General features: G+C 36.2%; 1 protein-coding gene across 4 annotated transcripts in view; it reads right to left on the reverse strand.

Moving 5' to 3' along the window:
• The window catches only part of CEP128 (centrosomal protein 128), a 398,290-nt gene that overhangs the window by 26,771 nt on the left and 343,556 nt on the right, over positions 1–27,963 (reverse strand). For all 4 annotated transcript variants that reach the window (XM_044229569.1, XM_044229570.1, XM_044229571.1 and 1 more), the window contains one exon: positions 26,626–26,649. In XM_044229569.1, the coding sequence (XP_044085504.1) occupies positions 26,626–26,649 (24 nt within the window). The remainder of the gene's footprint in view (positions 1–26,625; positions 26,650–27,963) is intronic.

The following is a 27,963-nucleotide window of genomic DNA, read 5'->3' on the forward strand; positions in this document are numbered from 1 at the left end:
ACAGTTCCTGTTCTTCAGGAGCTTTTAACTGATGGGGGAGAGGGATGAGGGAGAAGTATGCATATGCAAAAGGTGTAAGAATTACAGAAAGAAAAAATTCATTGGATTTATTTTAAGGAAATTATGTATACAGATGCTGAGATTTTTAAGACCTCTGCAACAATAAGATATGAAATAATGAAAATAATGAATCCAGCAGGCCTGCAGGCATCTCACATCTCATAATTTCATGAGTAAGTAATATTTGGGGGAGCATATTTATTTTCTGATTGTCGTGGTCTCTCTGTATGCATGTGAGTGTACTTAAAACCATCACTTCTGCATACAGACTTAGAAGTATGCATATACACATTCTTTTCTTTTCTTTCTTTTTTTTTTTTAAATAACGTGAGCTGCTCTGAGGTTCTATGATTAGAGTCTGGTGACATTACATGTCACTTCAAGTTCACTTTTCCCCAAAAGCTAACAGTGCTAGAAAAACGGAACCATTAGCAGATGGATAATCTGAATAAGGAACTTACTGGTTTTCCAGTGCCATAAGGACCCACATAGTATGTTAGTTCCTAGGGAAAAATACCTTATGCAGAGTCAGGGAAACTTTCTATTTTTTAAGTTGGTTAATTTTTTCTGCCTCACCCAGTCCAATGCTTTAAAGGGCACAGACAAGTCCCTACTACTAGAATTAAGGGAATAATCTCTCCAGTTATTCAGTAATGGCACCAAATGACAGGTGCTTAACCTGTCTTTAATTTTCTTGGGTGAATTTTCTAGAAGAACTAAATGAGACATTCACAAAAGGATTTAAAGATGGTTTCTCTTTTGGAAATATTATAAGATACTAAATTTCATATCAAAATTAAAAACAAAGGGGTGCCTGGGTGGCTCAGTGGGTTAAAGCCTCTGCCTTCGGCTCAGGTCATGATCCCAGGGTCCTGGGATCGAGCCCCGCATCGGGCTCTCTGCTCAGCAGGGAGCCTGCTTCCTCCCCTCCCTCTGCCTGCTTCTCTGCCTACTTCTGATCTCTGTCTGTCAAATAAATAAATAAAATCTTTAAAAAAAATTAAAAACAAAGAAAAATTCACAATTAAGAACCCACTTAATAAAAAACCAGTACTTTGTGTAGTAACACTTGGTTTATCTCAGAGGCTTAAGGAGCTGGACTCCCACTGAACGAAGGGCAGTGACAAAGCAAATGATCAACTGCTCCTAGCACTATAATGAAAGACTGAACAATAAAAATGTAACTCAATTTTGAATATACTTCTTAATCCTCACACCATGATATGCTGTTATATGTGTTATTCCCCATGACACAGATGAAACAACTGAGAACAAAAGTGTAACGTCAGTCTGGTGGTGGCAAATTTGGAGTAGAATCCAAGCAGAATGCAGAAGTGGCAGTGTTCTTACTACAGTAATACTCTGATGGTAAATCCCCAGAAGCTGTAACACTGTTTGATATAAATTCCTAATCTTCCCTCACTATCAACTTTTGGCATCTAGAACTTTGGAGATATGTCCCTGGTGGGCATATTTATGGAAGAGGAGTTTCAAGATGGACGCAGGAAGCGGTCCATCTGGCCAGTGCTGAAAAGTGTGTGCTCAAGACCATGCATCCAAGTACATGCGAGCTCAGGAGGGCTCAGGATTTTCCATCTTTTGATTTGAGGAAGTTAGGTATGAGATTCAGTTTTATGATGCTCACTAATGCACCCTTTTCTTTTTTGTAACATTTTGCAATAATGTAGCACACTATCTGGCCACAAGAGGAGCTTCGATCATTGCTGGCTGTAAAGACAAAGGCAGAGTTACCACTCTCTGATCCATCCACCAAATCTTGGCTTCTTTATTAAAAACTGAGAAATGAAAAGTCTGTGGTTTCATTTATTTTCTCTAGATGAAGGCAAGATCAAATGGTAGAAACAAAAGTGAAATTCAGAAATCATGTCCATTCGGCTCTGTGGCTTTTGCACCTACAGGCGGGTTTTGCTATCCATCTGTCTGAGAGGGCAAAGAATAAGCTGGCAATTTTCCTATTCCAAAATCTTCAACACACACCAAACTGCCATGTAGTCGAGCACTTTGTACTGGTCAGCAGTACATTTTTCCTTAGTTGTTCCTTTGTTTCAGACTACAGGGAAATTGAATAATGAACATAGTATGACAACATATGACATAGTATGACAAGCAGTGATTCGGAACTAGAAAGGGGCTTCTTTGCAGTTGTTAGTTTCCTATCTCCTGCAGAGAGAGCTTAAGAAACAGATTTAACCAAGGGTATACTTTGCTAAATATCCTTCTCTCTGTAAAAATGCACATGTGTTTATTTTCCTCGGAATGTATAACAACTAGCATTTTCTGAGAGTGCTGTTGCAATCATACATTTTGAGGGTTAGATGATAAATGAAATAAGGAGATGCTATATTTTTATTTTAAAAATAAGCATGTGCATTTTTGGCACTATACGGATGTTAAATAAACAAGGTTATGAAGCAGTTTATTTGGGTTCAAAAATGCAATTCTATTTCATTTGGAAAGAGATCCACTGCAGAACTTTCTTGACAAATGGCTAAAAGGTGGTAAGAGGACCTGAGTAAACAAATTTCAAGGGGAGGAAGGGTGAAATCATAAAAAGGATAGACTGTCTGCCTTTTTACTTGTGGGGATTTGATCCAGCACAGCTGTATCGACTTCATAGGGCCCTCTTTTCATCCAAATTGTATCAGGAGCTCATTGAAACCAAACCGAACAGTAGCAGAGAATAGGCTGGCAAGTCATTCTGTGGCTGTACATCCTTCAAAGGGCCTCAGTGTTCAGAGTTGTGTGGATTTCTCAGAATACCAGAAGAGTCCTCTATTTCTAGATTGTGTACTTTAAGAGAGTTCTAAAAATCAGACACCCACTTAGATTCAAGTGTTTATGTGTATCTTGGAGTAAGAGGGTAAATAAGGGTGTTACCTAAAAATACCAGTTCACGTTGCAATATGACATCAGTGACTGTGTTTGGGCTAAAATCCAGAAGAATTTTTGTCAGCAACAAATTCTATGTCTTCATATAACAGCATTCTAGTCACAAAAAGAAGAGCTCCTTTAAAAAGCACCCATCTATGAAATTTGAGAACAGGTGGCATATCTTCATTGAAAAACTTGAATAAAAAGGTTTTCTAGATCTTTTCCAACTCTCATTCACAATAATATTTTTAAGTGAAGAACTATATGAAGCCTACAGAATTTGCCATTCCAGATTATTGCTTTCTTATTTTTAGACATGACCAAATTATAAGTCATAGTCAACCCATGATCTTATTTTTTTAGATTAATTGGGGGAGTTTTTTTCAATAATACCACAAATGAGTTGAAGGGAAGACAGAAGGAATAAACAAATGTATCTCTTCCCCTTGAGGTCCCTGAGATTTCCTTCCCATCCTTCCCTTGCCACTTCCTGATGTGAGGGAAAATCACATATGAAAAAAAATGAAGACTAGGTTGGTATTCTCTGTATACCCTTACCACACTGGTCTATAGGCAGGAAGGTCTTGAGACCCACAATCTAATTTCTGTGACACCATTTTCTTTCTTAAAATTGAAAATAAAATGTATTCCTAAGGCAAAGAATTTTAAGAACATTTGCCTCCAAGATACGACTGCATGTTAATAAGGGGCAAACAGCATATGCAAAGACTTCCTGGAAGTGATGGAGTTTAGCCATTTCCACTGCGGTGGCAGGGAAAGAGACCATGCTTCTGATTCATTGGTCCCAGACATGTATTTCACACTGGCAGATGAAGAACAGGTGAGAGGGAAGGCAGGCTGAACAGGAACTCAGCATTCCTGATTTGTGGATCTGCATAGTTCTAGTAATTTTACTTGTGTTTGTGGTTTCTGGAATATCACTCTTCCCTGCCCTTTTAAGCTTCTTTCTTTAATTTGCAAAATGGGGATCAATACTGATGATCTTTATTATCTCATACCCACAGGGTAGCTGTTATTAAGTAAGAGAGTGAAGAGAGTGAATGTGAAAGCCTCAGATACTTTCCAAACAGCAGGTAGTTTAAAAAGGCTGATTCTGTGAGGTACTGTCAACTCTGGCAATTCTCAAATGCAGAAGAGGAGGTCAGTGACACTCTAAAATTTGTGACACTAATAAAAATCTGTCACAGAATTCAATGCAGAAACAAGGCAAACTTAATTAAAACTATATCCAATATTTAGAAATACATTTGCTGTTCTGTAGACATGATCCAAAACACAAAAGTAATAGGAGTGTAATGGCACATAAATACTTTTATACATACTGTGCCCTCAGTGGTGAATGTTCCCTCCTGTTGCCTGAGCTGGTTAAAACTTTTCCCCCCAATACTACGAGCACTTTCAAGCATACTGGAAATCTGAAAGAAATTTACAAAGATCACCCATACACTTATCATCTAGATTCTATTATTAACATTTCATTATATTTGCTTTAACACATATTAACTCATCTATCTACCCCTATGCATATCCACTAACCCAATTTATTTTCTGGATGCCTTACAAAGTAAATTATATACATCAGTACACTTTCCCCTATAGACTTTATCATGTATACCATTAGCTCCACTTGGATTTTTAATTTTTAAGTACAAAATTTATGTTCAATGAATCTTAAGTAAATCTTAAGTAATATGGTTAAATTTTATTACCCTTTATCACTTCCTTAGGGAATGCTTTCTCCCGCCTTTACTGAACCCATCAAAAAGCTCTCTACTGTACCCTGAGCCTTTCCTCTGCAACACTTACCAGAAATAAATCACATTTATTTTGTGATTACCTGATTAATGGTCGTGTTGACTCTGGGAAATAAGCATCAGAAGGGTAGGGCATATTTGTCTTTACTCGCCACCATGCCCCTAGCACTCCACCCAGTACTTCCATAACGGTGATATTCAATGACTATTTCCTGAATGAATGAATAAATGAATGGGTTTTACTCAATGACGGAAAGGTTCTCATTCATTTATTCAATCTGCAAACATTTAGTGAATGCCTCCTCTGTATATTTGGACACTCTTCTAGAGTGAGCGGAGGGAGCTCACAACAAGATGAGGCCAAAGATGCCTCTGGGACAAGATCTTAAGAAGGGCTTTTTGGCAGTCAAGTTTTTGATATTTAATTCCAAGTGAGACTGAAGGTCTTCTGAGAACCTTGGGCAGAGGAGGGATATGCTCTTATTCACAGCCTAAAGTAAATCCTTTGATGTTTTTTTCGATCACTAGTCCCTCACCCCCACGCAGGAGCACTCCTGGTCTGTGGGGACTGTGAGAAGTTGGGACAGGCATCTCATTCCCAGGTTAAAGTCCTGCAGAGCAGCAAAAACTCTGAGACGCACCTCACAGGAACCGTCCATTTGGCACTCCAATGAGAAATTTACTGACAGAATGTACCGTATCCCTAGAAAGTGACTGCTGTGTCATATCAAAAGCCCTTGACTGATCCAAAAACATACTTTGTGACTGTAAGCACTTGGAACTGTCCTAAATGTCCATAAAATAGATTCTCTAATAATGTTGGATTATTTAGATTAATTAGATAACATTCTTATTGTGGTAGTCTTCTGTCTGAGGTGAGGCAGCAAGATACAGTGAGAAAAAAAAAATCACTGATTAGAAATCAGGAGACACAAAGTTCTATCTCAGCTTTGCCATAACCAGTTGCATGAACTGGAAAAATCACTTAACCCCTGGGCTTCAGTTTCCCAATCAGGAAAAGGGGAAAATTGGATGTAAAAGTCTCTAGGAGACCTTCTGGCTGTAGCAGCAGTCACTGTGGCTTTAACGTCTTTTCCACAGTAGGTTGGGGGTCTGATTTTTAAGCTTAAAAGGTTGGAAATAATGTAAAAAACAGTTTCAAAAAGAGAAAGTAAAATAAGGAGAAAATCACATATGGGATTTTAGGAGTTAATACATACCCAAGAACACCTGTGGGGTGGAAAAACCTTCACTCCTTTATAGCAGAAAGCAAAGCTAATGATTACATTAAAAAACAGGAAGAAAGACATCTTGATCTTCTTGGGTGTTTGCTCCATCAAAAAACTCCAGATATTTACCATTTTGTGTTTTTAGAACAGATACTTTCAAAAGCAGGCAAAGAATCGCTTTTCATTTTTTTTTCCCACTTTTTAACTGGCGTGTGCGTGTGTACATGGGTGTGTATACACAAACATAATCATCTAAATACTGCTAATCAGCTTCCAGTTCTATTATCATGAATGTTACTCCATACTTTTGCTTTTGTCTGAAAACCTTCTGTGCAATCATGACTTTACACCTGAAGTACATCTGTCTGAATGTTCTCCACACACTGCTTAAACTAGTTCACAGATTCTCCTTCTACAAGACTTGGCTTGGTCGCTACCTTCTCTAAGATGGCAGTTAAAAGCATGGGCTCTTGAGCTGGTCCGCCTGACCTGAAATCCTGCTTTAGTCACCTGCTAGCTTTATGTATCTAGGGAAGTTCTCAGATCCCTCTCCCCTGGGACTCAGTATCCTCATTTATAAAAGGAATGATAGTAATACTCATAGTGTAGAATTATTGTAAGGACCAAATATCTTGGCGGATGTGAAGTACTTAGAGCAGGGAGGGACACGAGTAAGCACTCAGTAAGTACTAGCTATTGTTACAGTGGAGATCCTAGCCTATTCTGTGAAAGGCTCCCCTGAAGTCTAGGTTAGGTGTCCATTCTCAGTGGTTCCTGTGCACACATGTCTCATGTCCTGTGTCTAATACTTCCTAACAGTGTGCTTGTCTCTTTAAATAGGCAGCAAATGCCTTAAAGGCAGGACTGTATTTTTCCCTATATTTCTAGTACTAAGTACTTAGCATCACACACAATAGATCTTAATTTTATGGGAAGAAAAAAAAACCCCTCAACACAAAGATCCATAAAGGCACAATTAGAACTCAGAAATGTCGTGGAATGAAAATACACTACAGGTTATTTTTAAAGGTAGAATTTAAAAAGCAACTGTTTTTGAGGCATAGAGAATGTTTCCAAACAGACTCAAAAGTAAATAACAACAAAAAACAGAACCGGAAAAAAATGAGGGACTGTAAAGTTGAGTTAAAAGGAATAGACAAGAGTTAGAGACAGAATGATGAGGAATAAGATCTCCTTGTGGACCTAAGAAGCTGAAGCAGGAAGCCTGTGATGCGGAGAGCACCCTTTTCCTGTGGATGAACCGGCAGGGGCTTAGCCACACAGGCCGTGACGGGGACACTGACACAGATAACAGAGAAATGCTAATCATTTCCCTGAATATTGCAAAGCCCTCGTCCCAAGGCCTCCAGACATGCTAATACAGGCAATCACGGTTGTCCCTCCTGTATTTAACATGGAACAGAGGATCCTGACATGGAACACTGATAAGGAATGATAATTGTTCTGGTTGAGGTAAGGTCCAGGCTAATTTACTTAAAAGCACCTTGGTGAGGTGAATATAATTAATCCTCTCTGTTCTCAAAATAAAGGGTTATTTTCTTTTTAAGAGATGTCTTGTGTTCTCAAAGAGAATGACAAAACAAATTAATCATTTTCCATTACTCCACACACAGCACTTGGATTTTGAAAGAGCATGTGAACAGTTAATCCCCTATATGGATGAGTTTCTGGTGACAGGCAGATCAGATCTAAATAGAAATCAGGCAAGGTATTTTATTTTTATCATGGTGGCTTTGAGACTTAATTCAAAAATAACTGAGACCAACCCTGCCTATACTTTTAAAGTTTGCTTTCATAATTAATCCTTTTTTGAACACTTAGAAACACTCTTTTGGATCTTGTACAAAGCATTCCCCTGGCCGACTGCTGCCAAAGCAGACAGAAGCAGAGCCTATCTAGAATATTTTAAAACCATTGAAAATTCAACTGAACTATCTCTTAAGGAATCCCAACTGGCAGGCCATACTTAGTTGAAAGTAGCAATAATTTGACAATAGAGCAATACATTTTGGCAGATAGCTTACCTAAATAACTAATGTTGAAGGTGAGCTTTAAATAATTGAGATGCTCTGTTAAGCTATGTCTTGAATGGTAAACAGAGGGTAAGAGGCCACTGATGGACTATATGTGAACAAAAGTATATATTTTTAACTAAAGCCAGTCCGTTTCTAAATTTTCTGCCATTGGCTGAGAAAGATGGACTACGAAAGCCAGTGGGCATAAATCAGCTGAAGATATGATTTGGTGAGCGAATTCATCTGACATTTGCCACAACCAATTGTTTTCCTGAAACTTAAATTGCTAGAAAGTTTTTTTTTTTTTCCCTTTTTCCAAATGAAAGCCATGCATTCATTTAACTGGACAACAATGAAGCTTTGTGGCCTCGTGGTTAGTATGAAAAGGAGTTGGTCCTGCCAAAACAATTTGAAATTTTGAACTGAGACTCCCTCCCCCCACTTCATTTTAATATACTCAACTAAAAGGAACAAGTTCTGCAGCTTCTACTGGATACATTTTAAAAAACTAAAAATCAGAAGTGGTCAAAACCACATGACTTTGGACATTTAAAGGATGTTATGAAAACTCTAGAGGACATGCAAGACTCTGAGAATTACACAGGAATTTGCAGCATTTACTATACAGAAACTGGGTGAAACATCAGTCAGTCTTCCCTTTATGCAACAAGAATTATTAAGCACTTCCTATGTGCAGATCAAACTATAAAACAAACATCACTACATCAGACTTCATTCTGTTAAAACTGCCCAGATTGAGGTCAATCATATTCTTTCGGTTCCTGAATGAAAGTAAGTTATCAGGGCAAAAGAGAGAAATATGTATTTGATTGCACTGTAATGTTTCATTAAATGACCTTTTTTTTTTTTTTTACCATTAAACTGGGAAATTTTAAGTATAGTGATTAAACTTCAGTATTCTTTGGATCTATGTTGTTAATACATAACAGCTACTCGATAAATACTTATTGAAGTTGGTACTATAGTTGCTTCTTAGCCATCCGGTAACTACACACATGCAATGATAGTTTAAAATATGCTAATGTAAAAGATAATTTATATTCAATTTGGGAATGATCTCATATGCTCTTGAGTGAAAATGGGTGTGACAGGAGTTCTGGGATATACTCTAAAAGAAACAGTAAAGTTGCAACAATAAACCATATTATGTGAGACAAGTACTCAACTTTTTCTTTGAGGATTCTTGCTCTATCTACATTTTCGTGGGATATACTAGGACAGGATACCCTTGAGAAGTACCAGTCAGAAAGGCCAAATCTGAAGTACTTTATATTGTTTTATACTGCCATTACTTTGGTTGGAGGCCAAATCATCAACTTTGGTTGGAGGCCAAAGGGAGACCTTTGTTCTATATTTCTAAAAAGGTGCAGTCACGGATACTTATCACAAAATCATGCGGAACACTACTTTAAATATAAATATGTTCTCTCTCGCTCAAACTTAGAGGGAATCCACTGATTTAAAGGAACTTTCTGGAGATGCAAACAGGATATCTATTGATAATGAATCAAATGGATCAAATTTACTGTAATATCATTTAAATTCAGCTGCAATTTGCACACTGTGGGAACCACAGAAGATTCATTTGTAACAAAAACAAACACACAAACAAAAATAAGGGAATGCAAAATGGCACTTTACTCCCAGATCCTGGAATACAACAACGTACTTCTGATTAATCTTTAGTGTATTAGAAAACTTAGTCATTGCCATTTACTCTGGTCCAATGGGTGAAGTTTAAAAAAAAAAATCTTTTGGTTATATGATAAACAATTTAGAGAACGACAGTAAAGAAAACTTTATTAGAAATTTTAGTAAGAATTTAAGTATATTATATATTTTCTAGTTTTAAGGTTTGAACGCAACTGACTTCTGATGAACTATCATTCGTAAGTCTGGAAAATGCCCATCTTCTAAGTATTGATTTCATATTTCAAATATATTTTTCTTTTTTTTTTTTTTAGGAATTTATTTATTTATTTATTTGACAGGCAGAGATCACATGTAGGCAGAGAGGCAGGCAGAGAGGAGAGGAGGAAGCAGGCTACCTGCTGAGCAGAGAGCCCGATGTGGGGCTCGATCCCAGTACTCTCGGATCATGACCTGAGCTGAAGGCAGAGACTTTAACCCACTGAGCCATCCAGGTACACCTTCAAATATATTTCTAATGAGTCTAAGTTTACCATTACTTCTGGCTCATTATTCTTGCATTTGCATCTTCAAAACACAATACTTCCAAAAATACAATAGCTCTTAACTGTCTTAAATTGATGAAGCTATCTTTTCACTATGTAATTGTAAATTTTTCATTTTTTAGATTTATAAGCATCAATTAGTATGGTAAGTCCATCAGAAGTTTTCTTTTTTGTATCATCTTCTTCTAATTGCATTTTTATATAGCTTGCTTTCAACATTTTCCCACTTATGAACCATATAAAGTAAATTTTGGTGAACAAACATAAGTTGAAAGAGTAATAAATATATTTCTTCAGCAAAATGGGGTGGTTCAGGTTCTTACTGCAAAATACTGCATAATAAAGTCCTTCTTGTTGAATAACTAACTAGATGAGACTATCCTATTTCCTTTTTGCCCTTAGAAATATATTGTTCATTCATCGATTCTTCAGTTTGCAAAATTTATCTAGTATATTATCATTTGAAGACTCATAATCTGACTTTTTGCTTATATAATCAATTTCACCATCTTCATTAGTTTCTAGAGTGCTGCTGTCTGTCTCTTTATATTCATCTTTTGATTCATCTAATAACTGTGAAATGCCTTCCTCTGTCAATTTCCTTCTCTTTGTCATTATGTGAGAAAATGAGAAATTCTGAATTCTCAACCTCCATTCAATAAAAGTAATAATAATAATGAAAAACACTACAAAGCTTCTTCTTGAAAAGTAATAGAACACTTAGGAGGTACTTCTCCATGATGCTGCTACAAGTCTTGGGTAGCTGTATTCCTAGAATAGCTTTTCAAGGATGTTTGTATAGCAAACAGAGATAGTATCTCCCTCTGGTACAAAGGTTGCGTGAGATTTCTTGTAGCTCTCTTTATAAGACTGGGGGTTGCATAACCTCAGGGTTCCTCAGTTATAACACAAATTCACTCCATGTGCAACAACCACCTAGACCCATGCCCATTGCCCCTATGGGACTTGAGAAGCAAAGGAAAGATACAAACATATATGTAAGTCATGGGGCCTGCTGTGCCATGAGTAATAAAGTCTTTTGTCTTGTGTCCTCTTACAGTATCCATCAAATATGGTAACAAATATGGTAACATGGTAAAGTGTAGGTAGGGTAAAATCTTTTCATTTCTTGATAGACTTTGGACAACACAGTAAGAAAACTGAAACATTATATAATAGTAAGGATTTAGTTCTACTTATTGCAAATCCTGTATGATTCCACTATTCCTCCACTTTCATATTTAGTTTTTCCTAGCATAGTTGGGAATAACTGATGAATAACAATAAAAGAATTCCTAGGATGGTGAAACAGGAAAACATTTCAAGAAAATAAGCTCACCAAGATCCATTATGTATCTTAGATTTACAACATGATACAACAGACCCATGTGGTATCTGCAGGACAGAATCCGTTTTTTCTCTGTTAAAAGTGAGGAAAATTTCTCTTTATTCTTTGGAAGATATCTTAAAAAGAGTAACGGTAAAAACAATGACAAAAAAATCAATTCTTACCAAAAGGAATGGAAAGACAAGACTGGGTCCAATTGGTATAGTGAAGGTTAAATCACCATTTTAAAGCTCTCTACTTTTTATCATCACCTCTCAGAATACCCTTTATCCATTTGGTGCCAAATTTCTCTTCCTTTAGTCTTCCTAAACTGCTCTGGAGACGGGGAGGTGGGTACTGATAGGAAGTCTGACAATTCATGAAGCATGTGTATAGCGTTGCTTTGTGAGAAGGCTTGCTTCCCACTCAGTTTGGCACATGGAGCAGATGTTAAATGGAAAAGTGGCTTAAAGGTAATGAATATGATGCTACCAAGGGGACTGACACAAAGGTATTATGAGGAGAAAGAAGAAGAAATGAGGAAGGCAGGTAACCGATATAACCTTAGTCACTATGACAAAAGCAACTTGATTAAACAGCCATTTTCCCCAACATACTGAGGTACAAAACAACTTACTTGTTTTGTAACTGTTTGTAGAGTTTCCAAAAGTATTGTTTTTGTAAACTGCTTGGTTTGTTAAAATTTGTTAAAATCAGAGAGTAAGTCATTTGGCAAATTCACGAATAGATAAATTTGCCCTTGAAGTTAGGTCTGGCAAATATAAATTTTAGTAAGATGCTTGAAAAATTAAGTAAGACAGTGTCTGAGAAAGAATCTTACAACTGTTTTGGTAGATTAGAAAGAAGAAATACTAGAGACAGAATACATAATACTAACAGTCAAAAAGGCATGAAATTAATTCAGTAGAAATGAATAGGACTAAATCCAATAGACACAAAGGCAGAGTAGCACTGGGCCCTAGACAATGTACCATGATATATTCTTTTTTTTTTTTTTTTAAGATTTTATGTATTTATTTGACAGAGAGAAATCACAAGTAGATGGAGAGGCAGGCAGAGAGAGAGAGGGAAGCAGGCTCCCCGCTGAGCAGAGAGCCCGATGCGGGACTCAATCCCAGGACCCCAAGATCATGACCCGAGCCGAAGGCAGCGGCTTAACCCACTGAGCCACCCAGGCGCCCCCATAAGATATATTCTTAAAGGGGATGCTGACGATGGCCAAAATCAGTGATTCTCAACCATAATGCACATTAGAATCATCTGGGTGGGGGCGCTTTTAAAAAGACGTCTTACCGCAGGTCAACCAAATCTGGGGGCTGAACTAAAGTTATTAGGATTATTAGTAGATCCGTAAATCCATATGTCTCAGAGCCAACATTTGAAACAAGCGAATTAAATTTTGGAAGTAAATTTCATATAACACAGTGTCTAGACACATAACCTGTACGGTGAAACTCAGATCAAAATTCAAATGTCCTGATTAAAGAGCTCAACCTTTCTAATCCATATACTGCTTCTTTGACTGGTAAAGGTAATGCACACCTAAGGGAGGAGTATTTTTAAAAATTTAAAAAAAAAATCAGAAAAATCCATTATCTCATTTGCTCTTCTCTGCAAAACTCTGAGACAAGTAGGATAAGCACTGTGCTCATTTTATAGAAAACAGAAAAATTAAGCTCAGATAAGTTCAGGGAGTTGCCATTGTCAAAGAACAAGCGTTCACAACTAGATCTTCTAACGCTCAGTCCACCAAATCCTAATGAGAAATTTGGAGGTCACTTACCTTTTGTCTTTCCCTCTCACTCAACTGCAAACAAATACACTCTTCTCCAAGACTAAATGGATGTCTAATGAGGAGCTTTGAGGTATTAGAGAGCAAAACAAGTTCTGAGTTAGAAACGACAGAGAAATGCAAATGACGAAGACAGGAAGTTCTCTGAAAAAAACGTAAAGGGAGTCCTTCAGAGACTCAAGATCTTTGGTCGGTGAGTCCATACTTAATGTGCTGTAGAGAATCTGGTGAAAGTCTGATGACAATGAAACAGAACGTCAAGGGTGTGTTTCACTGGCCTTTATTATGGATAGGTAGAGAGGGAGATGACAGTGAAAAACACTGAAAACGCTCCATAAAACCATTTATGAAACACCAGTTATGCAAAATAATTAAGAACAGAGCCTGAAGAGAATAATGAGAGAAGGGCTATTTTGATGGTTTGGCCTTTTAGTGTTTGATGTTCAAATATAATGTAATTGGGGGCAATGATAGGTTGAAATCATTCACTAATGTTCGATAATTAACATAAGACCACTTTGGATATTTATATTAATAGTGCTAATAGTGACAATTTATGCTCTCTCCAGCCTTTCATCTGAGATCAAAGTTTACTGAAAGTCCTAAACAAACTTTATAAACACTTGCGTAAGGAGAATTAGAGTTGGTATGCAGATGCCTAAAGTAAAACAGATCAGTGGAGGCATTTAGTATCACTGAGCAAGTTCAAGACAAAACTAATACTACACCAACTCTTCCTACAAAAGTCAAAAAGCAGAAAATTAGTTCAAAGTTGCTTTATAAAACTTCATTGACCAATACGTTGAGGGCATATTCTGACAACCCTTCCTATGGTCCATGAATGTCAGTGTCCTATTTATAAGTCCACTTCTGGCCCTGCTCAAGGTAAATATAGGATCTGGCTGTTGATTTCCTTCCTCTTCACTTTGCACATTCACCAGACCCTTGTCAAGTGTTCCTTACTCATGTCTTCATTGCTCTTACCAGTCACAAGAGGAGTATGTGGAATGGAAAGAACACTGTGTCACTAATCAGAACACTTGAATTCTAGCCCTAGTTTTGGCATACGTGGCAATGCATTAACTCCTTTGGCCTCCACGCTTCTCATCTGTAGGGTGAAGGGTTTTGAAAAGGATCTTTAAGACCCCTTCCAGTTGCTATGTTATTTAAAATATGTGACTCATGGCAGCAGGGTCCTAATCTTCTATATACCCCGAGGGATGTAACAATGATAGAGATTCAACCTATTATAGACTATTATGTGATTAAATTAAGTACGCTGATAGCAACTATTGGTAAGTCAGAAATTCTGAAGACCAGAATTTTTAATTCCTCCTAGACTAGACCAGAGCCTATTAGGGAGGGGAATGTTCAGATATCACCCAGCCCAGCCCAATCATTAAAAAAAATAAGAAAACTGAAATTTAGAGAGCTTAAACAACTTGCCCAGGATCGTGTGCCTGGCCAAGAAGAGTGATATGGTCAGAACCTAGCTTTTCTGACTCTGAACCAGATACTATTTTTACCTTATCATCATCACTTAAACTAGGCATGTAATAATTTTCAGCTGAAACTTGTAATTGGTTAAAACTAGATGCACAAAATGAAAATCTCACAAACAGCTTTCTATTTAAAGGCCACTTCAAAAATGTAATACCTACTACTCCCACCAACCATATTATTAAGGGTACAATACCAACATCTTGTTTTATAGTTAAGTTAAAGTTTAAAAAGTTAAAGTTAAGTGGTAGTTAAAAAAGACTTCATACACTGTTACTCTGAGATTTCACCCATATATGTTCTCTTAGGGTAAACAGAAAGCATTTCTTCTATGTATTATATTTTTCAGAAAGACCCTTCCATTGTGTTTTGAAATATACACTCATATGATCTCCACAATATAAAGCAAGAGCTTCTTACGGAGAGAATGCCCTCTTATTGATAGCATTTAGAGCAGGGCTGTGAAACACATTGTCTAGCAAAGCAGTTAGGCGGGTGGTGTGTCTACTTATCAGCATCAAATATGAAGCTGTCAGTCTGACCTCCAAACACTGAGCAATTCGATCATATTAAATTCATCTGCCGGTGAAGCTATATTCATTATGTAATTTCTTGGTGACACTTTCCCTATGTGACCGTGTTTATGAGAAATTTGACAGGGCTGTAAGAAAACATTTTTTGCAGGCTGAAGGAAGTCTTACATTTTTAAACTGGTCGTCACCTTCTGCCATAAGGAAGGAACTCTGAACACACAGCCTATTTGTCTGAGTAGTATTTTCTTCACTTGACCTTAAATACAGTCATGTTTTAGAACTTTAACCCTTTGAAGAAGACCCCATTATTGGAAAACATACATACTTTAATACTGACGAATGCAGAAAACAGGCTCTGTATTTTGGGACAAGGTGGCGAAAGGAGAATGTCTAGATTGTTTCCACCAAGATCCCTCATGAGAGATTCATGAGGATATTTCCGTTTGCCCTCAATGCGAATATACAGAAGGTAGACTAACATTAGAGCAGTGGGAAACTTGGCAGAACGGGCTAGGACAGGGTTTGTGCAAAAACTTTTTCCGGTTTCAGTTTGAATGGGTTCCCAGGAAGTGTCAAGTTCGAACAAATCCAAAATTTTACAATGTAGCCCAGCCAAAACTGCTGAGATTCACCTGATTCTGGGTCAAAACTGTACAGAGCACACTGCGTTTTATTTGGTGTCAAGCCAATTTGACTGAACCTTTCAGGCAACTTCAATGAGAGGCTCATAGCCTTGGCAAAACCAAAAATGAACCTAGCTTGATCTTTGGTTTTGAAACAGCAAGTTCTGGTTTTATAAAGAGATAAAGGCAAGTTTTCCTTAGTTTTAAGATTCTTACAAATACTCAGAAGAACCACTGCAAATAATTAACAGTTATTTGGCCAGATTTACATTCTCAAGTCAGTTATTTCCTGAGCTTAACCAGGACACTTCAGTGACTACGTTAACTCTATTGGCACCATATACTCCTAAGTGCCGTAAAGCAGAATATGCTGCTCTAACAAGGAGTAATGATCCTTCCTCAACAACTTATGTGTCTGAAGAGTGGATCACATGCGTAGTAAGATGAAGTATGACTAGTGCTGGCTCCAGGGTGGGAAGGAGAGAATTAAAAATAAAAACTCCAGCAGCAATTGTCTACTGTAATGGCAGACACGTGAGTGAAAAGTATATAGTGTTAATTGGTGATTTCCACAGAGACTCATTGGCATTCTCCTGAACTCTTGGACACTGAGGTCTTGAAGATCTACCGGTGGGCACAGTTCAAATCTGTTACCACTAATATTAGCTGAATGAAACATTTAGAGGTATTCCAAAGGCTCCAAGAGCTTGTTGTTGTTGTTGTTGTTGTTTTAAATAAAAGCCATATTTCTAAGAATTTCAGTGTTTTGTAATTTTTCTCAATATACGTACATTTATGTATATATTTCTCCATATTGTTACAGGTTAGGGCTTATCTTGTATGTTATACTATCTCTATGAGTACACATTGAAAACAAGGGAGACTAGATTGTTTCAGGTCACTTGGATTTGAGAAGATGATTAAATATTGATGAATTATAGCTATATGATTTTACATTTGTTCCAAGTCAATGATTTTCAAAATTTGGGGTAGATATTCCCCTAAGATAATTTTTTAAACTATATATCTCCCTTCCCTTTCACCCCCCCCCCACACACACATTTTAAGATTTTTAAACATTTTGTCAGAGATTTAGGTAGTTGCAAAGGATGAAATTTCTGGAATGTTGTAAATACTGACATTTTCAGATAAAACTCTTGTATTACTCATATAAACTTACCCAGCAAACTTTAAGTACTTCAGTCATTTGTTATTACCATTTGTCCACTGACAAAATAACTAAATAAGATCCTCCTTAAAAGACAGAAGTTATATTGTTCCTTTGTCCTTTGAATTTATTTCCCGTCTATTTTCCCCAATAGACTTTTGTCCTAATATAAAAAAATATTTATTCTTGGAAGTCTTTTTATTGGTTATCTTACCATACTTCATCTTCTCTGTAAGACAAATCTATATATACAGAGAGAAAAACTGATTTTTAAAATGCCCCGTGACCATAATGTTTCAAGTGTTATATATTTTTATAGATTGAATTGTCATTACAATATTAGGTCTACTAAATTTTTTTAAAGGTTTTATTTATTATTTGACAGAAATCACAAGTAGGCAGAGGCAGGCAGAGAGGGGGTGGGGGGCAGGCTCCCTGATGAGCAGTGAGCCCGATATGGGGCTCGATCCCAGGACCCTGAGATCAAAGGCAGAGGCTTAACCCACTGAGCCACCCAGGCGCCCCAGGTCTGCTAAATTTTTTGAGAAAAATTATTAAATGTAAACTGTATAAAGATGCCAAAACTTCTAAAAATATATCCCTTAATGGGATGGATTTTTGTCTCCTGTACTTAACTGGCTCATGCATCCATGGGTAAGTACTAGCTTTTGTTTGAGTGAGACAGTGTTCCATTTCATTTCTAGTTCTATTTTTTTTTTTTTGTTTCTATAGATTTAATCACTGAGAAATCTTGTTCACGCAAAAAAGTACATGACAATGAAAGTAGTTTGGTTATAACAATGTCACTCAGTTTCTTGAATGCCTTCCTAGTTTTATGGCAAAGATTACATAGTGATCTGTCATCAAAAATTAATTTTAATGATCTATCAGCTCGATTAGGTCCTCTTTCAATTTTGTTGAAAGCCAAAAATTAGAAACCACTTGACTTGCCAAAGGACTGTAATGAAGTTATTAAAGCACTCACTTTCTGTTTTGGAAGGTATATGAAAGAGGTTTTATTTACCAAGACTTGTCTAATGACTACAACAGTTCTTCCTTCACTTAGAGGCATTTCAGTAAGTTCTACATATGCAAAAAGTATTGAGAAAAGTTAAAGTCTTATTAATGTTAATGCCATTCTATCAGTATAAATTTTTAATACGTTTATTTTATATTAGCATTAAATAGATTTTCACTAAAACCTTAGACCTGTGGATTGGCAAAGTTAGTCCTTATTGTCAAACCAATCAGCTAAATCAGGCTTACTTTCTGGCAGGAAAAAATAAGTCTGACTTCATGTGCCCCATGACAATGGCCTTTTGAATTATAATCCTAAAACAGATAAAAAAAAAAAAAATAAGGCATGGAGCCAGGCCAAAGTTTGTCACCTGGATGGAATAAGACACTTTCGATGATTTCTTTCAAAGACTCAGTTTTGTTTTCCAGAGCTATACGTTCCCTGATCATAGTAGGGTGGTAAAAAGAGGTGAGGTCATCAAATAAAATTGTCATCCTCCCCCCATCATCAATCCACAATATATGTTGATTTCAGAATGCCCCTTCCGAATACTTCATCTAGCTAATAAAACTCTTTGTCTTATCAAACATATATGTATGACTAACAGGGACAAGGAGGCTTACATTAGTGACTTGATTAAACAGGATATGAAAGCATCAAAATTAGAAATTGCCCCTCGTTTGGCAACTTGAAGTGTCTGGAGGAATCTGCCATCATGTAATCCAGGATGGGTGGAACGTAGGCCTCTCTCTCCTAAAGTGGTAGGAGGTTGAATAGGAAAAGTAAGATGGCCTCATCACTCAAAGGCACTTCAAGGACTCTGCTGGAAGTGCCTGTAGAAGCTGAGGATACACAGATCAGTTCTCTTAAAGCTATTTGTGTCTGAAGACCTTTGGAAAATCTTTGCATACTCCTAGGGGGTGTACTACTCCAGTCTGAAGACTCTAACTCACCAGCTATCTTTGAACATTACCCCCAGGGATAGCATTAATCATTTCATCATAAAATTAGGGGGAAAAAAAGAAGTTCTGCTACCATGTTCCCATTCATTCTGTTTTTTTGGAAGAACGTGTCACAGGTACAAAAAGATACATAAAATATATATACAGGCATTTTGAATAAAATGACAATTCTTCATGGTTTTAATTAGCATTTTTCTGTTTACTAATGAATCTGAATATGTGCACATATTTTTTTTTCAACTGAAGTGCTTGCTCATGTCTTTTACCCTCTTTTCTTTCTTTTCTTTCTTTCTTTCTTTCTTTTGGAGGGGGGGAATTTGGGTTGTTTATCTTTTTCTAATTGATTGTTGGCAGTAAGATCTGGATACAAACTGATTTGGATACAAAGCGCTACTTAGCTATATATTTTGCCACCAATATATCCTAGGTGTGCTTTTCTTTATACCCTTTTTATGTTGTCTTTTGACTTATAGAAGCTCTCAACTTTAAAGTGGTCACATCACCTACATCCTTTTGGATCTATGTTTTCAGTGTCTTTTTTCTCCCAGAAATCCTTCAAAATCCTAAGATCATGAGGATATTTAACTACACTTTGTTTTCAAGTTTTATGGTTTGCCATTCACCTTGAGGCTTTCATCCATCTTTGCATCTGATAGGGGTTCAATTTTATTTTTTTGTTTTTAAACACTGCCTATTGAAAAGTCCCTCCTTATTCCCTCAATAGGTGATGCCAGTTGTATCAGAGACATCAAGTTTCCATGCACAAGTATTTCTGTTTTGGGGTAGTCTATTTGATTACATTGGCCTATTTATATTCTTGTGCCAGGACTACACTATCTTAATTTTCACAGCTTTAATAAGGTTCGATACATAGTCCGAAAACCACCCCCAACTTGTTCATCTTCAGAAGTGTCTTGACTATTCTTGAGGATCCTCTCTATGAAGAACTTGTATTTTTATTGCTGTTTGTTAGATCCCCCCACCGCCCACGTGTTTTGTATTTTTTTGTTACTTTTGTACTGGTATACTTTACATTTTCTCTGTACTTGTTGCTGGAGTTAGAAGGAAAATGGACTTCTGCAAACTGGCTTTTGTAGACTAAATTTACTAAACTCCTTTTCTTAACTATGAATTCCTAGGGCATTCTATATAGACAGTAACACTATTTAGAAAATAACATTAGTTTCACTGCTCTGGCCAGGACTGCATGCACAGTATCTAACAGAAGCTGTGGAATGGGGCATCCTTTCCTTGTTCCTGGCCTCAAAGGAGGACTTTCAAAATGCTAAGGTAATGTTTGCTATTGGGTTTTTTCACATGACTTAGTAAGTCAATTCCCTTCTATTCTTAGTTTGCTAAAAGGTTTTTGATGATGATAATGATATCATGGGAATAAATGCTTCTTATTCATCTACTGAGATGACCTTATTAAATTTATTTCTCCTTAATCTGTCACATGGTAAATTACATTGATTGATTTTCTAATATTAAACCAACTCTGAATTCCTGGAATAAACGCAGCTTGTTCATGATGAATTATCCTTTTAATACATTCCTGGATTTATTTTGCTAATATTTTGTGTATAATATTTTTGCATCCATGTTAATGCATGAAAAGTCCCTTAATTTCCCTTATTTATACTTTCTATGCCTGGTTTTGTCTCGAAGGTTATGCCAACTCATAATGAGTTTGGCGTGTTCCCTCCTCTTCTAGTTTCTGTAAGAGTTTTTATAAAATTAAAATCATCTGTTCCCGTAACATTTGGTAGAAGTTATCTATAAAATTTATTTGGGCTTGGTGGCACTTTCTGGAGAAAACTGTAACTGACTAAAAATTGTTAATGAAACTTTTTGTGATTTTAAAAAATTTACTCACAGTATGTTATTTCTTCTTAGTTCTGGAAAATTATATTTTTCTAGGAATTTAGCTATTTCTCCTAATTTGCAAATGTATAATTACAAAATTATTCACAATACCCTGTACATGGTTAAATTCTAAAATAGCTATAGTTCTATCTACGTTTTCATTCTTCTGTGATTCATTTGTATCTTCTTTTTTTCTTCATCAGCCATGCTGGATATTGATTTTTATTCTTTTTAAACAACCAACTATACTTTATTGGCCCTGTATGCTGCATGCTTGTTTTCTATTCATTATACTCTTTTTTCTATTTTTTCCTTTCTTTTGTTCTTAAGTGTTTATACCATGCTTTTAATTTCTTATGTTGTGTGATAAGTTCATTATTTTTTATCTTTCTTTTCTAATATAAGTATGTAAGCCAGTAAGTTTCCCATAAACACTATTTTTGCTGTATCATTCACATTTTATAACACAGTGTTGCTGTTATTCAATTCTATTTATTTCATGATTTCTACTATAATTTATTTTCTAAACTTGAGTTGTTTAGACGTTTACTTTGAAACTTCCAAAAGTCTATGGCTTATCTGGTTCTCTTTTTGAATCCCAGAGTTATAATCATGCCACTGAATTCTGGCCCATGGAAATGGACAGAAATAATATGTGCAAATTCTAGTTTCTACTAAAGGAAAGTTAAGTGTTCTCCCTTCTTGTTACAATGCAAATATAAGGGCTGGAGGTGGTACAGGCATCTTGGATCAGGAACGGGAAGCAGTATTTTGAGGACAGTGGAGCAAAAAGACAGAAGGCAGCCTGGGTTTCTGACACCGTATCTGCCACAGACACCATATATTTGGATTGTTACACAAGAGAGAAATTAATTTCTATCTTGCTTAACCCACTGTTACTTGTGGATTTCTTTGTCAGGCCTAACTCTAATATGAAGGTATGCAAATATCATGGTATTAATGGAAATCAAACTAAAGACAGATTTGACATGAATTTATATCTCCAAGCTGAACTGTCTTACGTTCCTTTTAAACTTCCTCAAATGATTCTTACTGTTCTGTTTCTATCTCTGCTTTACCCTTGACCTCCCACTTCCTAAGTTCACTAGTTCCCATCTCTAAACAAGGGCATCTCTTTACCCCTGCCTTTTTGGTACCAAGTGCCCAACCCCTGATTTTTCAACCACATTTCTAAAGTTGGATTATTTCCAACATGCACTTCCCCATTCCTACATGCAGTCTTTCACCATTTTTTACTCTACCCCTGCACGGAACTACAGCATTTGGATTCCTACACACCACATTTACCAGCAAAAGCCCTGATTAAAAACCATTAATAGGGGGTTCCTGGGTGGCTCAGTGGGTTAGGCCTCTGCCTTCGGCTCGGGTTGTGGTCTCGGGGTCCTGGGATGGAGCCCCAAATAGGGCTCTCTCCTCAGCGGGGAGCCTGCTTCCCCCTCTCCTTCTGCCTGCCTCTCTGCCTATTTGTGATCTTTCCCTCAGTCAAATAAATAAATAAAAGTCTTAAAGAAAAACCTAAAACAAAAAACCATTAAAGATTCCCAATTGGCTCTTAGGCAGGGCTACCACTTTAATCCTCTGAGTTCTGGTAACTGATAGCATTGCAAATGATTCTTGCCCATAGACATGCAAATAAATGTGGTCCGAGGGAGGTTCAATTGATTTCCTTCCACCACCTTAGAAGAAGCCAGTTTTACATCTATTTTAAACTCACTTCAGTGCTCTAGTACCTACCTATGTGGTTCTTTGCTCCTTTAAGTCAACTTTAACATCTTACTAATTCTCTCATCAATGAGTTAAATAAACTCATTGTCATGACTTCATTTCATATTTGTGTAAGAGTCATGATTTCATAGTTTTACTTTTTTGGAAAAATATTCTTTTAACAACCCCTTTTTGTTCCTTATTATCTTCCAAGTTCTATCATAGCCCCAACATGGGATGTCTTCTCTGGCTCTTTCCGCTGACACTACTGATGCTTCGCATTTCAGAGATAAATCTAATCTCCTCCATCATGTCCCCCAAACTACAAGATCCATGGTTGTCCTGGCACCTAGAGCATGATGATGTCTTATTTTACAATTTTTTTTCTTTATAAGAGTTCCTATAAAACGCATTGTGTTTCATTCATGTGGTGTAGACAGTGTGTTTTTATCTTACATCATTAATTTATTTACATGGAAATAGCTTTTCTCCTCAATTAAAGTACAGGTTCCTTGAGAAAACTAATCAGTTCTTCCTCTTCCTCTTCAGTGTCAACACAGTGCCTTATATAGTAGCCAGTAAGTATCCACTGCTATGTCTCATCCATAACCCATCAACTAGGGCTATCAATCTAGATTTTTTCAGATAATCACTTGGATTTATTTGGAGAATCAACATGCCATATTTTGGCAGAAAGTTGGTGCCTTCCTAAAAATTTCACATTAAACTTAAATGAAAATCGTAACTGCTTTCGTGAAACATCAAGTAAAGTGCAATACTAATCAGAAAGGCTAGGGAAAAAAAATAAATTGATGTGCTTCTGGGGAATTTTTTTCCCTTTAACTACTGAACTGGTTCTGTGTATATCTATATTCATAAAAACAGTCTATGTGAGGGTCATATATGGACAGTTTGACCTTCATTCTTTCCTTCTACAAATGTTTTTGGATTGTCCAATATATAGCAGGAGTTTTTGACAGGATCTGGGATGCATTTACACCCCAAATTAAAGTGTAATTTCTAATCCAAAAAGCTCACCTGCTAGTGAAGGAGAGAGAAACGTTGAGGAAGAGGGGATACATGGACACATGATAATGTGCATCACTAGTGACAGGCCATATCAAGGTGCTCATTATGATGAAAAGACCATCTTATTTTCATGTATTGTAACTACTGAACCTTTCAAATCTCCTAATGAAACAATGAAATTTCAAACTTTTGCAGACTTGTATTACCATAACATATACCCGACATTCAACACTTTCTACGTAAAATGTGCAAAGAGTTTGATTATGAGTAGCATCACGGACTATTAGTTATATGTCCCCAAAAAGGTGAGAGACAAAAAGTTCTTTCAAACTGTTTTGAGTTAACCTATTTTGAAAATTTTGCATTTTGCCTAACACCCCACTTTGCAATATGCTTCAGTTAAATTTTTCATCTTAATGTTCTATTATACTTGCTTATATATTTTCATCTTAATTTTCTCTTGCACAAATGCTCAAGTTTACATTAGGTATTGTAATATCATATGAGTAAAATTTTTCAACATTGTCACATTAAAAATAAAATTCTTCTCAATGAAAAAAAAAAAAATACCAACCCAACCAAATGTAGACCACACCACTTCCTACAGTTTAAGTGCTGAGTTAGTGAGAGAATAATAAATGATCCTGAGATTACTTTCAGCATATTTGATTTTATGAACTATAAAATACTTTACCAGTTGAATAGTCTACCAAGTGTATTAAATCTGCTGCTTATAATGCCATATGAAGTCAAAGAACTTCAGAATATTTGAACATTAACATTATTACTAAGCATTTTCATTTTTATGGTTTTACTTATGATAATTATTTCAAATTAAAACCATCTTGAGAAAACCGCCACTGTAAAAAACCTCATCCATTTAATCAATTTTATTTTTCTCATGATGACTTTTTATTTTTACCTTTATTCCTAAAGGAACCCTTAGAATAAGGCATTACTTAAGATCATACTCCATAGTACTTTTAGTAAAGAGATTAGATAAACACAAAAGACTAACAAATACTAATAAGAGTTATAGGCTTTTGGTTGTTGTTTGTATAATTTTCAGTTTTGTATGGTATATTGGCATAAGTAAAATGATTAAGTAAGAAATAATAAACAATCATATAATGATAACCTAACACTTGTCTGGCCCTAAATGTTTTCACATATATTCTGTCTCTTAATTCTCAAACAACCTGACAAAGTTTAATTACTATTATTATTATCATTTTTACAGATGAGGGAATCAAGACACAAGTGACTTGCTGAATGTTGTGTAAGTGGCATTTTGTATGTTGAACCTAAGTCCTCAGACTCAAAATTTCTGTTTTTGTTCATACTCTTAAAAAGAGCATTTAATTCACAAGCCAAATCCTGTTGGCAAGACACTTCCTAAGAGTAAGTAAAATATATGTGGAAGAACACTAAACATTTTATCCACCTACAATGTCATCATACTGAAACTGAGAAGGTCAGTGTAATTTCCAAATGGCCCAGTTAAATCTAAGGGATAGATTATTTACCCATGAGGGTCTGGACACCGTCAGTCAAAATCACTTGCTTACATAGGACTAAAATGAGCTCCATTAGCATCTTTCCATTTCTCACACTCACAAAATAAATATTTTATTCTTTATTTGCCACATTGTTTAAAGGTTTCTTATTTTTTTCCTGTTCATTAAAAACATATAAAGAAAAAAAAATCACCACTAGACCCAAGCCACTCATAATATTTTGTGTGCTTGTTTTCTGAAAGTATTTTTTAACACAAAATATTCAATATTTGCATCATACTCTCCATATGCCTGTGTATTCCACTCCCCCTCCCCCGGTATAACAGCACAGCAATATTTACTTTTGAAAAAAATTACTTTTTAAGACTAAATAATCTTTTGTCGTAAGGTGGTATCATAAATTATTTTACCATTCTTCCAATTCACATAGTTTTTACTCCAAAAAGGTTTATTTATAAAAGGAATATAACATTTTATAAAACTTGAAAAAATAGAGAAAGGAATGAAATCACAGTCCTCTCATCTAACAAGTCATTTTTATGAGTTTTTCTCAGTCTCTTCTATTCTTTATTCATACGTCTATCATTACCTTGTTATCACTGAAGTACACATGATTTTATTTGTCTTTTCAGTCTGTTTTCTATTATAAGCCTTTTCTGTAACAGCAGTGGTATGCTGGGCAGAAAAGTCCATACCTTTATCCGATCATTCAGTACTATATTGTCAAACAATTAAGTTGTCCCCCCTTCTCCCTAAAATCATTTAAAATAAATCATTTTACCATAAAATATTGCAAACACGTAGTCTTTACATTCACTCACCTTAAAAAATTAATTCCCTAATGCTAGATTCCTACAAGCAAGATTATTAAGAAAAAGGCTGACCAGCTTTTAACATTATTTGGGTATTCGTGAAAATCATGTACAAAAATATTAAGGTTGAATATCTGTACTTCGAAGTATAAACAGTTTCCCAATCTCAGCTTCTGATCAACCAGTCCTTTTAGCAATTGGGCAATAAAGATACAAGCAAGCATATAGGACACTGATTATACTTAAGCTAATTATGCTTTCCATGGATTAATACATCTTGGTATCCTCAGTCTTGAGAGAGCAGTGACTAGTGAAATAGGCACATTTTTGTTTTTCTCTTTTTTCACTTTAAAAAATCTGTATCCACATACTTTTCAGGTATAGTTTAGCTTATCCTCCCTTTGAACTCTAGATGTAGTTTTAGAAATGGTTTCTCGAACTGCTTCTTTTGGGGAGTGCTCTGAAATCCACCTCAGGACAAGCAGTAACTCTGACAGAAGGAGAAAGAAAACGCCTCGACTTACCATTTCTAACGCATTTACACGGTCCTGCAAATAAAGCATAATACACAATTATAAAAACAAAGCTATTAAAAATCATTTCAATTTACTTATTTTTCAGATTTTCTACTTATTCTCTATTAGTAATAATGTTTTGAAAATCTCAAAAAATGAAAACTCCTACTCAGGATGATTTCTACAATAGAAAGAGTCAGGAAAGAATCACTGTACTTCTCATCTCAGTTGTGTTCGGTTTAATGACAGATATCAGAAACTCATAAAGTGACTAAATGGAATAAACATTACCACTTTTGCACTGGTAAAATGATTTATCTACGTAAGGATTTATAAGTATTACATACATACATTTGAATATATGAACAATTAGATGATAGTAGTAATATAAAAAAGGACTTTAGCATAATACCAGTGCTCGGTTAGGTACACAGTACAAAGTGTGACTTGGAAAGTAAAGTTCAGACATAAGAATAACTTCATCAATTAAGATTAAGAAGTAATTTGTTAACTGAAACAAGGCAGGAAATATAAACAAGAAAGATGTCACATGCAGTCAATCTTGAATTCAGATGGGCCCTCTCTACCTACAATACCTGTGAAGGTTCTACAGAAAAATCTGTTTTCTTTTTTTCAAGATTTTATTTATTTATTTGACAGAGAGAGACACAGTGAGAAAGGGAACACAGGCAGGGGGAGTAGGAGAGGGAAAAGAAGGCTTCCTGCTGAGGAGGGAGCCCAATGCAGGATTGATCGCAGGATTCCAGGATCACGACCTGAGCCAAAGGCAGATGCTTAATAAACTGAGCCACCCAGGGGCCCCAGAAAATCTAGGTTTTAAAAAGGGTCATTGACAACAATATTGCTACAAAGCTAAATGATTAGGTAAATGGTTGCATTCTCAAAGCAACAATTATATTCTCAACTTTTTTCAGAGCTGACAGCTACGGAGAGGAAATCTTCGTCAATGAAAAGAGGCTGAATTTGAGAGAGGAGAGTGTGAAGACTTGACGAAATAGAAAGCCATCTTTTGGGCGAAGATCAAGGCCACTCTTCCTTCTTTTCTTTCACTGGAAGCAATGGGAGATGTGTGACATCTGGATTTCCTTTTTGTTCAATCAAATTAATTTTGCCCAAAATGTAAGGGGGAAGTGGTACAGAGAGCCACTCAGCTCAGATCCCTCAGTGGTCCTACAGGGACCGAAGTGGACACAGGACACTTAGAAGCAGCGAGAACTTGGTGCTCACAGCCACACTCCTAGCCTTACCTAACACATACAGGCCTTTCCTTTGAGGATTTCCACAAAGAGTTGAACACTCCTACCCTTTAAACATTTGGCTATGTGG

This window comes from Neovison vison, chromosome 13, assembly GCF_020171115.1.
Source record: "Neovison vison isolate M4711 chromosome 13, ASM_NN_V1, whole genome shotgun sequence".
In the NCBI taxonomy this organism is placed as follows: domain Eukaryota; kingdom Metazoa; phylum Chordata; class Mammalia; order Carnivora; family Mustelidae; genus Neogale; species Neogale vison.